We start from the raw sequence: 15798 nt of genomic DNA on the forward strand, positions 1-15798 counted from the left end.
TTTGGTGTCAGTTTTGCCATGAAACTGGACAAAAGGCATGCCTTAGATTATAGCGTTAAATTTTATCAATATATGGCAGCTAATGATTATGAGTAAGACTTACTTTTCTTAAAAGGAATTATGGACTGTTTCAAAGAAGACTGTGGTTTAGCCAAACGTTACAAACAAGCAATTAAACACCTTTCAAATCGCAAAAACATCCCCATTACAAGAGGTAATAAAAGGAGGAAGATATTAATCCACAACTAAAAAGATTATGAAACAAAAGCTCTTAATACGTTAGCAGATAGGGAAACTTATTAACATTTCACCTCTTAGTCATATCGCCATAGAATTCAAGAAGGAAACTCGAAAAATTGTAGGAGATTAATTATCTAACAAACTAAGAGTCGTCAACCCCGAATTACCCAATTTTCAAAATCTTCCAAAAAATCATAAAGAAGACATCCCCTTTGGCCAGCGTTTCTCAACCAGGGTTCCCCGGAACCCTAAGGTTCCGCAAAAGGTCCCTAAGGGTTCCGCGAGAACAAGTGAGATAAGCTAATGCACTTTTTATTTTTTGTTTAATTTTATATGCGCTATATAATTAAACACGCACGACATATGCTTGGTTATTGTAATAATGTAATATAGACATCATCCTATCTAACCTATTATTACGGTGAAAATGAGATGAGAAAGATTTGGTATATATATATATATATATATATATATATATATATATATATATATATATATATATACATATATATATATACACACACACACACACACACATATATATATATATATATATATATATATATATATATATATATGTGTGTGTGTGTGTGTGTGTGTATATGTATATATATATATATATATATATATATATATATATATATATATATATATATATATATATATATTGTATATATTCTAATAGGACTTCTCACACCAACAAGGTATCAAAATGGCTCACAGGAATTTTATAGCTATTTTAGGATTTTTTTTCTCCAAAACTCATATAAAACACTGAATATCTTGTGAAAAATTAAGACATAATATAACAAAAAGTAGCAAATTAGTAAGTTGTGACATAGTTTCCTTATTTACTAATGTTAACATAGAAGAGTTTCTTAATATTTTTGGAATCCAGTCTGCATCAATATCAACAACAACTCCCATTTTCAGTTTCTTACCTCGCTTGTGTCTTAACATTAATATATATATATATATATATTTTTTTTTTTTCTTCAAAAATTCTTATTTCATAAAAAATATGGATGCAGCATGGGCTCCAATCATTCTCTAGTTCTAGTTAGTTTATATAATGATTATGAAAATGAATTTATTACCTGCTAAACTTGTGATAGCATTGGGAGACCATTGCTCCATTGCGAGATGGTACGCACGACCTGACTACACATCCAAGGGTCAGGCCTACGGTCAGTCGCCATTGTTCTCATTATCAAGGGCGTGACCCGAGATCACCGCAGCTGTGCAGAAACCTCTGATACCTTGCTAACCAATGTTATTACCACATTCATAATAAATTTGCTTTAAGGCATTTCTCTCCTGTCCAAGTTCGGATACCATTGTAAACTGTCACCAACTATGTATCATCTTCTCCTTAACCATATGAATAATGTTAAAGACCATTTAAATGTATCATATCGCTGGAAACAGCAATTATGTAAATAAATACCTCGTCGGCAACCTTACCACGAGCCCATGTATATACAGGCTTATGCTCTCTGTGAGAGTGCACATATATTCTCTACACCAATATAGAAAAGAAAGGCTCCGGCTGTTTTTAGTTCGCCTCCATCAACTTCGCCATCCATGCCTTTCGCAAGCCACATACAGCTACCATTGACCTATATAATATGTTGACTTCTACACAAGTCCGCAACATCTTCTGGTGATCAACGGTGGGATCCACATCCAAAGATCATCCGGACGACCATCCTGCAACCACGCTGTGAAACTCAACCAGCACAGCAGCCCACAAGCCAACTACTTCGCTGTGCGCCCAACTCAGCGAAGAGGACAAAATCTACCAACTCGCCCAGCAAACCAGCAGCCGGAGGCAACACAACCCCAAGACCACCTACAAATGAGACAAGTCCATCTACTTCGCTGTGAGCCAGCCCAGCACACTAGGACGCCGTCTAGTTCCTCGACCAACCATTCTCTACCGAAAGTATCGCTCCACTACGTCTGCAAAGTCTGATCGACACATTGAACTACTGCAATATCAACAAACGAACTACTCCCCCCCCCATCCCCACTTCCCTATAGTTATTCTTCTATTTAATTACATATATTCTGCACCGCCGCACCAATTCATCGGTCATTCATCCACCTCTACGAGACAATTTCACCATCGTATCATATTCATCGGTCTGTAAGTAGATGCTTAAATTTTTGGGCTAAGCCTGGCTCTGTCAGTAGCGTGGGTGAATTTATGTGAATTTTTTCATATTTTTCAAGCCTTATTTTTCAAGTGATTTTTTTTTTTTTCAATTTAAAGTACGAAAGTTGCATGACCAATTCACAACCCAAAATATCACATTCCTACAACACACGTTCCAAGATGGCAACCAACCAGGAATACAACGCTCTGTTACAAATTTACTCACACTCCTTAAGCATGACAACTCTTCCGAAGTTTGACGGGACCAACATTGCCATTCACACTCTGTTAGATGACGTAGATTATGAAATACAGCGTACACAGGTCAAGGACGACAAGACAAATATATCGGTTCTCAAATACCGCATCGACTATAATGACACGCTTGCCAGTGACATTGTACAGTCAGATGCATTCAATCAAACACAAACATACGACCAGTTCGTAGAACAGTTCAGGAAATCATTCGCTGCATATGAACAATTAGGCTCTCCCTCTCCCCTATACACACTTGGTAAGAAAATTAACATAGGAACCAAGGAACGAGCATTCAAAATTGCGAGCAATTTCAAGCAGGAACTCAGAGACATATTCACATCTTCCCCCTGGGTTAAAAATGACACAGTTAGCTTAGATAACGTTCTCTCACTCTTTGGCTACCTTAGACTGATAGAGCAACTTCACCCAGAAACACGGTAGAAAATAGCCACCATACCTTTTGCTCCAGACACAACACTCGTAGATTTCTCTAGGAAGTTTTCAGACACAACGGCAAAAACACAATTCCATCAACAACAAATCCCCCTGACACACACACACTCACACACACACCAACAGTAGCAAAAATCTTACAAGCAAACCACACTAGAGGTAGACAAATGTCAGGCACACGATCACGACAGCGATCACACTCAAGAAATTTTTCTTTGCACTATCTGCAACAAACCGGAACATAGCAAGAGCAGGTGTTACTACAGACAACCGACAAACTACTGCCAATACCACGGACCATCTTTCCATGACACAAACCAATGTCGCGTTCTAAACTCTCAAAACCACACTTCATACGCGTCTCCCCAACACCCGAACAGCGGCAACACAAACAAACAAAACACGATCTGACTATCGTCTCACGGTGACCCACACACACGACTTCACGAGACCCAGTCAATCCCCTCCCCCCTACCGGTACTCACGATGACAGCCTCTCGACCATCCCCATCTTCTATGACACTTCAAGCCACTGACTACGATATCCCGCAAGTACTCTTCCTGGACACAGGCTCTCCCGTAAACGTCAAAACTTGCCTTCGACCAGTTTAGGTTCAGACACCGTAAGGTAACGATTTCAGAACCCACGGATATAACGTTAGCTAACGTAGACGGAGTTCCTTTCCCCATCATTGGCAAGATCGACTTAGACATCTCCCTGCATGAAAACTGAACATAGCCGACACGCATGCCCAAACACCAAACACGTATGTCACAAACGTTCACGTGATCGAGCAACAGCATGCAACAACAGGTGAAACAAACATTGAAGCAAACGCAAAAGTGACACTCACAGTGGATACGCCCACTCCCATCATTCACCCAGGTACCTCAATACACACACGGAACAAACCCAAACTGTCAGCGCGTAGGTCAAAATCGGCTCGCACACAAAACAAACACGACGTCTCCACAGACGTCCTTGAGCTCACAATGGAAAACACAACCGTCTCACAAATCACTCTCACAAAATCTCACGCAGTCGTAATCAGTGACAAAACACTGTATCCTCCCGAGTACACAAAGCACAAAGTTCGTGTCTTTCAGGCTCCAAACTCAGATGTCCTCTGCATCGCGGACACTTGCCGCGCATTTGGTGTTTCTCTCCTATCCGCCATATCAAACACATCCAACAAAGCCCATACAACAATCATGGTCGTGAACGACACAAATGGACCTCTCCACCTTAACAAAGGCACAAACATTTGTGATTTTACTATATACCCAGCTCCAGTACACATAATCGAGCAAGACAACATACAATACGTGTGCAATATCGACACCGGAGAACAGAACACGCAGGAACCCATCCAAGCGGCTCACATAAACAACTTTACAGAAGCGCAAACAGACCTCCTTACGCTTATGAACACGTACAGGCACGCCATTGCACTCCCAGGTGAACCACTAGGTCTCACAAACATAATAGAACATCACATACCACTTCGACAGCATGCAAAACCACTGTACATACCAACATACTGTCTGCCACATAGTGAACAAAACGTTGTTGACAAAATCATTGCAGACATGCTCGCCCAAGACATTGTAGAACCAAGTCTATCCCCTTGGAATTTCCCTCTCTTCGTTGTTCCAAAACACGATGGATCATTCCGACCTGTAGTAGAATTTCGTGAGCTAAATAAACTCACTATTGCGGAAAGATACCCAATACCCCATTTGTAAGACACTCTCTACTCCATAGATGAGCACAACACTGTTTTCTCAACTCTCGACCTCATGTCAGGGTATTTCCAAATACCTCTCGGTGATAACTCAAAACCACTAACAGCCTTTAGTACAAACACGGGCCACTACCACTTCAAAAGGTTGGCCATGGGACTCGTCTCTGCTCCATCAGTATTCACGAGATTAATGTACAAAGTCCTAGAAGGACTCATAGGAAAAACAGTTTTTACTTACTTGGACGACATAATCATTGCCTCAAAGTCACTCACAGAACACCTTTGCACACTTGAAACTGTCCTCTCAAGGTTAGCCGCGGCAAGTCTCAGACTCAAACTCAAGAAATGATCCTTCCTCAAAAAAGAAATACGTTTCCTAGGGCACGTCATAAACTCTCAAGATGTCATCACCTCTCGGGACAAAGTTAAAGCTGTTCTAGACTTTCCACCCCCTACCTCTACCGAACACATAAAGTCATTTCTAGGCTTATCAGGTTTCATTAAAGGCTATGCTCACATGGCAGCCCCATTAACAGCCCTTCTCAAAAAGGATACTCCCTTTACCTGGACGCCTGAACACCACACAGCTTTCCACAACCTAAAACAAGCGCTTACAACTGCCCCTGTACTTGCATTCCCAAACTTCTCAAAACCATTTCACACTCTGTACAGATGCTTCCTACAAAGGACTCGGCGCAGTACTTATGCAATAACACGACTCAAATTTTAGACTGATAGCATATGCTAGCCGCGCATTAAACAAGCACGAACAAAACTACTCTGTCACTGAGATCGAAGCTCTTGCTGCCATATATGCCCTCAAGCACTTCAAAGATATCATACTTGGATATGAAATACATGTACACACAGACCATCAACCCATTCTCCACCTTTTCAAAGGCAAGAACCTCACTGGAAAACTAGCCCGATGGTTCCTCATCATTCAAGAATTCATGCCTACATTCCACTACGTCCAGGGCCATGCAAACACGGTAACCGACGCCCTTAGTAGACACGTAGCAACCATACGTCAAGAAACAGAGCTACTTGACATTACGCGAGAACGCATCATTGCCGCTCAAGTAACAGACCCCCTATGGAGAAGAATCGTAATCTAAGACTATGGTGGATCGGGAGAAGGAAGAAAACGGCTATTGTCTGTCAGCTCTTCTTATTTAGAAAAGTGCGGAGTAGGGGATAGATTAGGAGAGATGGTATAGAGCTATCTTGGTATCAGCCCGGACACCGACTGTTTTGAAGACGAAGAGATAGTTAATCTCGCAGACCACAAATAGTAAGTACCTGTCTTTATTTTTATTTATTTATTACCTTTTTTACCTTTCTTATTGATTATGATATTATTTATTAACTTATGTGTTTTCAAATAACTTACTACGGACTTTAAATAGGTTTCTATCATAATACTTTTTAAAAAGATCCCATGTCAACAGCACAGCCATTTTAGAAAGACGTCGTATGACATCCATTTTGGTTTGAGTGCTGCTCAAACGCTTGCTGGATTTCGACAAGTGGTCGTCCTTTTGTTTCAGGAAGCCACCTCCAAACGACAAATGCCCCAAGAAGATTGATCGCTGTAGGAATAAGGAAGATAAATCGCAAAGAAATGACATTTGTCAGCCACGGGGTAATAAAGAGAAAGGTGCCATATGTGATACTATCCATCATGATGCAAAGCGAACAGCCGACCGACTGGACGGCCGACGGTATAACCTCCCCGAGCAGGATAGAGGGCACTAAGTTCATTCCTCCGGATGAAAATATCATAAAACACATTAAGGAGATTATCACGAAGACTTTGGGTATAAAGGAGAAGGTCAAGGAAACGAAAGTTGAGACCAAAGATAAAACACTCAGAATCGAGGAGCCGATATAGAGGGGTCGTCTCCCGCAGAGGTCGGTGACAAATGATCCGATAATAACGACGACGATTCGAACAGCCCCCAAGATTATAGTGCACAGGCGCGGGTCGAGGGTCATTCCCGCCTGAGTGAAGAGCAAGGTGGAATAGGGCGTAATGATGCTATAGCCGTTGGACCCATAGCAGGCGTATATGATCACCATCAGCATAACAGGCCTGTAGTTGCTTGAGTGTCGCATTTGGTGCATCTGAAATGTAGAAGCCATTGTTATGCATGAAGGACCCTTTGACTCTGTCTTCGGGCTAGTCTCTTAGGAAACAGGACAGGGCAACAATGTAAACGAGATGCAACATCCTCACAAATTTCCGCTGACTTAACCAAGACATCCCATTCAGGTCAGAAGAAACTAATTAAAAAGACACGTGTCGTCATATTCTCAACTATTATTTAAATCTGCATGGCCATAAGTAAGAGATACTTTATATATGCTACAAGGGGGGAAACCTCGAAGTAAGTTGAGTTTTCTTGAAAAATGGAATCCAGTAGGGTTATCACTGACTAACAGACAGCTAGGTGGGAGACCACTTGGGTACTTGTCCCAGCGATTTGCGCCACATGTTCTCCGTTTGGTAATTTCATTCGGGGGAAGGAATTCCTTAAGGTAAACAAGTTGAGTGCAAGTTGGGATATTTGTGTACTATTTTGGGTCTCGTCAGGCAATGTTACTCAGACGAGGGAAAGCCTTCCGCAGTTAAGACGCCTGTTAAGTACAAAATAAAATGATGTTAACCTGTTCTACACTCGGTGACATTTTTCCTTTTAACATGACTGCATATATATATATTCTACTCATCTTCGCGGCACTCGTTGACAATGAAATACATATAAACGTCACAAAAATCTCAAACAACACCATCCAAGAACCCCCTAAGCAGCATAAAGGAAAAGGAAACCAAATCAATAACATGTACACTGATATTCTTACCTGTTCTCTGACTCCTGGTTTTTTACTTTTCAGAGTGACGCACTGTTTCACCTTCTGAAACTGGACTTCGATATCGTCAGGAGGATAAACGGACTTGAGAGCTGAGATGGCGGCATCATCCCGCCCTTTCTTAACTAACCAGTACGGGGACTAGGGAGAAAAAGAGTATGAATATTGTTATGGCTCAGGCTGGAAAGATATTTGTTAACCACAATGGCATACCGAGTGCCCAAGCCACAACAAAGTTAGAAGGGGGATATAGAACGCATCAGACATTTGATATGCCAAAAGACAGGACAGTATCAACCATCTAATATTTCAGTATGAAATATAATCAAACATACAACATAAGTTAACAAAACAATAATAATATTAATCCTAACACACTATAGGAATAAACGGGGAATGATATATTTAGAATGTTTGAGAAGGGGTAAGACTGAAACCTGGCACGTCGAGTCGTCAGTTATCCAAGCAATGGTTACTTTCAATCCAGAGGGGGGGAAGCTGGCAGCTAGCTAGAAGCGTGTCTGTTGTGTGTTTTTTTTTTTTTTTTTTATCTTTAAGGCTATCGACCTATTGAGTGTGGGGAATGCCTAGCTTTATATAGGGGAAGTAGGCTGACGTCTTGGCCAGTGATTGGCTGAGGGCAGTCATTCAGACATAACTGCTGAACTACCGCTTGGGTGCGGAGCGACCGAAGTGGGGGGGGGGTGGAGGAGGAGGCTAACTGCTTGTTTCTTCGGAGTAGGATGGCAGTGTAGTAGGAAGGGTGTCATTTAGGTGAATGGGTACTTTGACACCCGGATGGGGTACCGTGTCACCTGGCTAGGGGTAATATCGTGACAATATATTTGACGAATATCACTCTCTCTTTTATCACACAGACGTATATGCACGGCGCGTGGAAAGAATATTTTGAATTAGAAGGAAGAGCAAAAATATGCCATCTTTGGAAGTTATATAAACCAGGAGTGAATATTGTTAAGCTGTTCTCTTCTCTGTTCAATGTGCTGCTATTCAGAGCTGATTGCTTTCGGCCAATCAACTCGAAGGACGCGAGATCGCCCGGGACGAGGGAGGCTGCTTACCCAAAAGTAGCTAACGTGAGTTACCATACAGAGCGACGAAGGCGACGGCCAATCAGCGAGCAGGCCGCATCGAGCCTCGTTTGGTGATATATAATGGCCGACGGAAGATTGATCGCTTTGGAACCCGACGGCAAATTTTTCCACATCTGCAGTAGCCGTCTTTATCTCACCATCTCCTCGGAACCGCAACCATCGTCTTAGAACCCCTCCAATGCTCCCAGCACCTCGATACGTGGACATCTAGCCCAGCCGTCTCTCCTCGCGTAACCGGAGCCACCAGTCGCTCTCCTCCGCGGAATCGTCTCGACTCCCAAACCCAGGCAAATCGCCACTGTCAAATCGTGGTCCCGTGGGTAGCGTATTTCAAAAAATACATATTGGCCCCTGACCCATGCCTTCTTAACTGTAAATAAACCAATTATCTCCTCCAGTGTTTTCCTGACATATGGCTTTCAAGGTGGGGCACCTGACATGTGGCGTCCGACGTGGGGCCACCAATTCTGACAGACGTTAAGATGGGGACCCAATGTGAAAAAGGTAAAGAGAGAGAGAGAGAGAGAGAGAAAGAGAGAAAGGATCATTAGGAGGAAAATGCCGGAGAGTGTGAATTCCTTGACAGGATATTCGATATGATGCCACGGAGGATCAAAGATAAAGACTGTTTACAATTTAAAATAATACAAGTGGAATTAAAAAAAAAATAGATAAATAAATAAATAAATAAATAAATAAATAAATAAATAAATAAATAAATAAATAAATAAATAAATAAATAAATAAATAAATAAATAAATAAATAAATAAATAAATAAATAAATAAATAAATAAATAAATAAATAAATAGATAGATAAATAAATAAATAAATAAATAAATAAATAAATAAATAAATAAATAAATAAATAAATAAATAAATAAATAAATAAATAAATAAATAAATAAATAAATAGATAAATAACTGACTGTCATGAAGAAACTAGTTTTTTAAAATATTATAAAGGCAACGGGAGACTGAGGGAATCTGAAAGAGCAAAATTTATCTCAGAAAGTTAGCAAGTTAGTCACTGAAGAAGCCTAGGTATTGAAGAAATCTAATTTTACCCAGGATGCCAAAATAGAGCAGTTATAACGTAACACAATGAAAGATGAAACAAACAAATAGATAAATATAATGGCAACAGTAAAGTATTGAGAAAAAGGGCTGACTGTATTAAAAGAAATTGTATTGGGTAAAGAATTGTCATAATTTGAGGGTAAGAAATAGAAAGAGAAAACAATTATTGCAAAATGACGAAAATGTAGCGGTAGTTATAAAAACTGATAGACAAGAAGAGATTGAAAGTGTTTAGGTTAGACCAGGTTATGTTTAATACAACAATCCACTTGAAATAATAGAACGTAAAGCTAAACAAAGACAAGTTCAAGCATGGGAGTAATGAAAATAAAAATGGTTGCGAATATTCATGGGAAGATATACTGTATCATATAACAAAGAATAACATAGTGACCCAGTGGGGTAAAGCAGTGACGAGATTTAGCTAAGACGTCACTCCGTTATAATTGGATTTACCGCTAACTAGTGAATCAGATTTTATTAGATTTCTTGAATGAATTTATCATATAGAAGAAAGTGGTCATGTAATACTCGAATTTGAAATAATAAAAGGTAATATGGAATAAAAAAATGAAATATATTGGAGGGAATTCAGAGACACGTAAAATGAAGGAGATATTTGAAATATTCCTGAGCTTAATAGCTCCGATGTACATGTGTCAGGATTAAGTGGGAGAAAGGGAGAGATAGAGAGAGAGAGAGGAGAATTAGTTTATAAGGTGTGGAATATATATATGTATATATATATATATATATATATATATATATATATATATATATATATATATATATGTGTGTGTGTGTGTGTATATATGTATATACATATATGTCTGACAAGGGATACGGAGGGGAAGAAAGAGAATAAATCAATAAATAAAAATACAAAACAGCTAAAAGTGATTATGTAAGAATTTGAGGAGTGAAAGAAATATTCAGAAATAATTCATAATAGTAAAGGCAAACCTAAATTCCTCTGTCAACAGTAAACTCAAACACAGGAAGGGATCGTCAATCTAAAACATAGGCTTCAAGGTATAAAATTGCAAGTAGAAATGATAAATTAAATATTACAATTGGGATTGGTTATGTATCGTGTCTTTGAAGAGAGGAAAAGGGTTACTTGAACTGAAAAGTAAAAACACAAATTGGGAGCACATATTGTATACAAACTACTGGATACCATAGATAGAAAAGCAGGGCTTGGAGTTATCGTTAACTGAATATCTAAGGAATGTAGAAGTAAAAGAATTGTAAGCGATCAGGAGATGTATGATCACTGGAAATAAGGAAAGTGCTGTAGAATGTAAAAGGAGCGATGTGGTACCAATTTAGAAGGAAGAAAACAAGAAGGAATCTCTGAATTATAAAAAACCTCCCCTGACTAAAATGATAGTTTATTTGTGCGAGGAAATTGTGAAAGATAGGTGAACATATTGGCAGATAGTAAATTTATATTCAGTTTGAGTAGTCGATGTATTATAAGAAAGAGACGATTGGGCGAAGTGTGTATAATCGGAGAAAGCTATTGGCAAAGTAAAAGAAAGAAATTAATAATTAGATATGAATAATAATCATAGTAGAAATAATGATAAACTAATCACACACAAGCGCACACGAACGCATACACGCACGACTGTCTATGAATTCATATAGTGTATGCTCAAGGACAAACATATTCATTCTCACACAATGCTAATATACGTACCTCAGGTACGAATAAAATGGAAAGCATAAGGAGAAAAAATGGCGCAGCACAGAGAGTCGTCGTGAGGTGCCAGGGCAGGAAAATGTTGGCCACGTTCATCTCCAGAGAGGCCAGGTTCGAGAAGAACATCGGAAGACTTGCAGCGACCCCTCGGATCTTGGGAGACACCAGCTCGCTCACCAGAGGTTGCGACACCGTCACAATGAAGGCATAGGCGGCGCCGGAAATGGCTCGTCCTATGAAGAGCGCTGTTATAGACGGGGTGAGGCCCATCATCAACCAGGAGACAATGGCCAACACGAGACCCAGCATCGTGGATCCCTTGAGTCCAACTAAGTTGATGAAGATTCCAGAGAGTAAGATGAAAGGGATGCTCGAAAGGGTGGGTAGGGAGGCTGTAAAAGAATATCTTCACTTAGCTAATCGTTTAACTTTGAAATATATCGATAAACTAATTATTCTAGCACGATTGTCTTCACTTATACCAATAAATAAGATTGTAAAAGTACGAAGGGATTTATCTAATCTTTATCCCAGTTTAGGTTTAGAACTAATACATAGAAATTGCTTCTTGCCTTCCAAGCCAGCATGACTTTTCAGACATTCGTATATTTTCACTGGATTTGACTCATCACATCAAAGGATGACTCACATGTACTTCTAAGAAATATGTTAAGGGCACCAGTTTGTGAAGTCTCCAAAACTTCATCACTTCTCAGACCAGGAAATACAACAGAAAACTCATATCCAACCTGCCAGGGCCCTTCAGAGAGAATCTCCTATTTGCAGATTGTTCAGCACCGTCAGTACGTACACACGACCACGACATAATTGGGGTGACTACAGGCCGAGAAGGTGGTTAGGCTCCTCTGTAATTCCAGTGCCATAATTCACTGATGCTGAGCTAACCATCAATGACAAGCTTCCCTATAGAGTATCTAAACTACGACTTGGTATTCTTTCTTAATTCTCCGCAGTCATAGAACAATAATGAAGTTAAGTGACATGAAAGTTAAAGATATCTTTGAGGGTTAAATTTAGTCAACACATGTTACATCAGAAATATTAGTAAAATCTTCTTATGACAATTTTAATGGTGGGCAATATATGTCTCTCACATATAGTCTTTTTTTTTTCATCCACTAAGATAGATTCTTAATACCATTTGTTGTAAACACAAATTTAAGGAATATCTATAACTTCTTCACCTGGATGCTCGTTGCATTTGAAAAGGATACATAATTTTTCCTTCCGAATACCGTGACATCTGTGGAATATTCAGTTCATCTCGTTTCAGCACAGGTGGACGTGTTTGTTCTTGTCCAAACACCTCACTTGGTTGAATCCTATCTCTATAACGTGAGGCTGCTGATTCGTCTTGAAAGATTTGGCAGGCTTCACCCGAGTACATATAAAAACACAAGAATGAAGGAGATTGCAAGAGACCATAAAACCTACACAAGGCAGCTCCATATCCATCACAACCTGTCATCCCCATCCATAAAGTTGTCTAACCGTTTCTTAAAACAACTGATAGTTTCAGGGCTCACTACATGGTTACTAAGTTTATTCCATTTGTCTACCACCCTATTAGTATATAAATTATTGCCTATTTCCTTCTTAAATCTAAATTTGCCTGTTTAAATCCATTATTGCGAATCTTGCCCTGTTGTTATAATATGATGACCTTACTTCCATCACCCTTGTTAAAACCTTTTATCCATTTGAACACCTTTATCAGATCACCCCGCACTCTGCGTCTCTCTAGAGAGTGTAAGTTAAGGTGCCTAAGCCTCTCCTCGTAAGGTAAATTCCTGAGACCATGTATCATTTTGATAATTCTTCTCCATTTATGGTGACGCGCTGCTTTCTGTTATTAATCCAAGCTCTAATCCATTCTAACACATTTCCTCCTATGCCATGGGCTTTGATTTTATCAAGTAGTCTCTGGTGTGGCACCTTGTTGAACGCTTTGCTAAAGTCAAGGTAAATAACATCGTAATTATCATTGTTACCTAACGCCTTATATACTTTAGTGTAAAATGATAGAAGATTATTCACACATGACTTACCCTTGGAGAAACCATGCCGTGTATCACGAATTAAATCATGTCTCTCGATGTGTTCTCTGAGTCTATTTACTATTATTGATTCAAACATTTTTCCTATAACCGATGTCAAACTGATTAGCCTGTAGTTGCATATAGACGATTTATCTCCCTTCTTAAAAACAGGAACAGCTTTTGCCTGCCCCCATGCAGTAGGAACAAAACAAGTGTTTACTGACTTATTAAATATTTCAGTTAACTGGTCGCAGATTTCAAATTTATACTCCTTAAGCATTCTTGGAAAAATTTCGTCTAGACCAGGGAATTTTGTAGCTTTAAGTCTTTCAATCTGCTTGACTACTACGTTACTAATGCTGATATCAGATAGTCTATTTTCTTCATCCCCACTGATAATCGGATCGCAGTCAGTTATCTTACCTAATCTCTCATTAGTAAACGCCAAGAGAAAATATTTGTTAAACTCCTCACTCATTTTTTCCTCCGATTCTATCATGACATTTTCATCGTTTTTAATTGGTCCTATTCTTTCTTTATTTCTTCTTCGGTTGGATATTGCTTGACTGGCAACCTTAAATTCATAGTTACGTTTCGCTATACGTGTATTCAAAAAGAATACCAGCTTTGCCATTTCGTTATATCTTGATCTAAGGTGCGTTTCCCCGTTTTTTATTTTTACGTAAAGTCCTCTTTTCATTCCGATCTCATGTTTCAGTCTGTCCGTCATCCATTTGGGAGTATTACTATTCGTCCGTATTGGCTTCAGGGGGATAAATGTATTTTGTGAAAAAAATCCATTCCTCATAGCATTGCTTATTTCTCTTAATCCAATACCCATGTCACTCTAAACGCAGATGAATCTACCTCTTGTGTATCAAATTGAGAACTGGAAATTGTCAAATGCTTGTTTGACGACCTGTAGCAAAGAGAGCCCAATATTTTTTTTTCTTAACTCTGACATTTCTCATATCTAAAAACACTGTACAACTTATAAGAAATGTTGGGAAAAGTCTTTGATCCACAATGGACTAATAATTGATGCTGACTGACTGACTAAAAGAAAAAGAAAAAAAATACAAGTGGTCGCAATAATATTTCTTTGTCGCGGCTCGTGCCGCTTAAATTCTTCTTATCGGCTTAAGAAACCTGCACAGCGAAGCTATAGCGATAATCCCATACCACACTACTGGTCATATGGCCATATCCCAAACGTTGAGTGTGGTTTGAATTTTACGCCAAAATCATAGGTTATTTTAAATTAACGGCTCTGTGCAGGCATGCATGTCGACCCCACCTCCCCCTCCCTATCCCCTCCCTTCTTACCCGGCTAGCTCGAGCCGGGCGTCGCGTCACTTCAATGAGAAATGAAGGCTTCGCCTGTGGGAGGAGGGAGGGACCCTAAATCTGTGCAGGTTTCTTAAGCCGATAAGAAGAATTTAAGCGGCACGAGCCGCGACAAAGAAATATTATCGGCTGAAAGAAACCTGCACAGCGAGGACAAGTGGGAGGAGAGGTGAAGCCTGAATCAAACCGTTATTACGTGTGTCTTTCCTATGGGAGACTTATTCATTTTATCACTCAGTAGAGGGGAGAAAGAAACGTCAAGTACCCACGCCGAAGAATGTGACATGCACAACATTGCACTGTTCACACAATGCGTAAATTATACGAAATTTGTATCCTGTTCAACGGTTCCTGGCCCCTCCCCACTCCTCGGTCGCCCTTTGCCCCCTCCACTTTTTTTAGATGAGAGGGGTGGAGCCGTTTCCATGGCGACACATGGGACAGGGGCGACCGAGTGGTAGAGACACCGTGTCCCCAAGGGAGTCGTCGATGTCCAGTCCCTAGGTCCCGCACCCGCTCCACAGAGTGGGTGCGGAGAAACTCCAGCGATGCCACAAAGTCCCTGATGCTGTGGGCGTGCGGGGCATGGCCCGGGTCGGCTCTCTCCCAAAAAGCGGAAGGGCAGGTGCGCCCGGGACCTCGGGGTTAGGGGAATCCTAAATTTCGAGTTGTAGAAGAGATGATCCTCAGAAATCTCTTCCGTGTGGTCCACGTAGTCTTCGAACGCACGGACCGGGCGCAGTGGATGTGGGCGTCCTCCC

General features: G+C 40.1%; 1 protein-coding gene across 1 annotated transcript in view; it reads right to left on the reverse strand.

Annotated features, from left to right (window-relative positions):
• Nucleotides 1-14887, reverse strand: part of LOC143030217 (uncharacterized) — a 50454-nt gene extending 35567 nt beyond the window's left edge. Inside the window, exons 1-10 of the mRNA XM_076193377.1 lie at nucleotides 14873-14887; nucleotides 12280-12406; nucleotides 11628-12022; nucleotides 7720-7869; nucleotides 6365-6981; nucleotides 5093-5209; nucleotides 4226-4354; nucleotides 3310-3410; nucleotides 3114-3146; nucleotides 2591-2683 (exon numbers count right to left, since the gene is read on the reverse strand). Of these exons, the coding sequence (XP_076049492.1) occupies nucleotides 2591-2683; nucleotides 3114-3146; nucleotides 3310-3410; nucleotides 4226-4354; nucleotides 5093-5209; nucleotides 6365-6981; nucleotides 7720-7869; nucleotides 11628-12022; nucleotides 12280-12406; nucleotides 14873-14887 (1777 nt within the window). The remainder of the gene's footprint in view (nucleotides 1-2590; nucleotides 2684-3113; nucleotides 3147-3309; nucleotides 3411-4225; nucleotides 4355-5092; nucleotides 5210-6364; nucleotides 6982-7719; nucleotides 7870-11627; nucleotides 12023-12279; nucleotides 12407-14872) is intronic.
• Nucleotides 14888-15798: the final 911 nt, after the last annotated feature.

This window comes from Oratosquilla oratoria, chromosome 12 (assembly GCF_046742065.1).
Source record: "Oratosquilla oratoria isolate Oo_2021 chromosome 12, ASM4674206v1, whole genome shotgun sequence".
Classification (NCBI taxonomy): Eukaryota; Metazoa; Arthropoda; class Malacostraca; order Stomatopoda; family Squillidae; genus Oratosquilla; species Oratosquilla oratoria.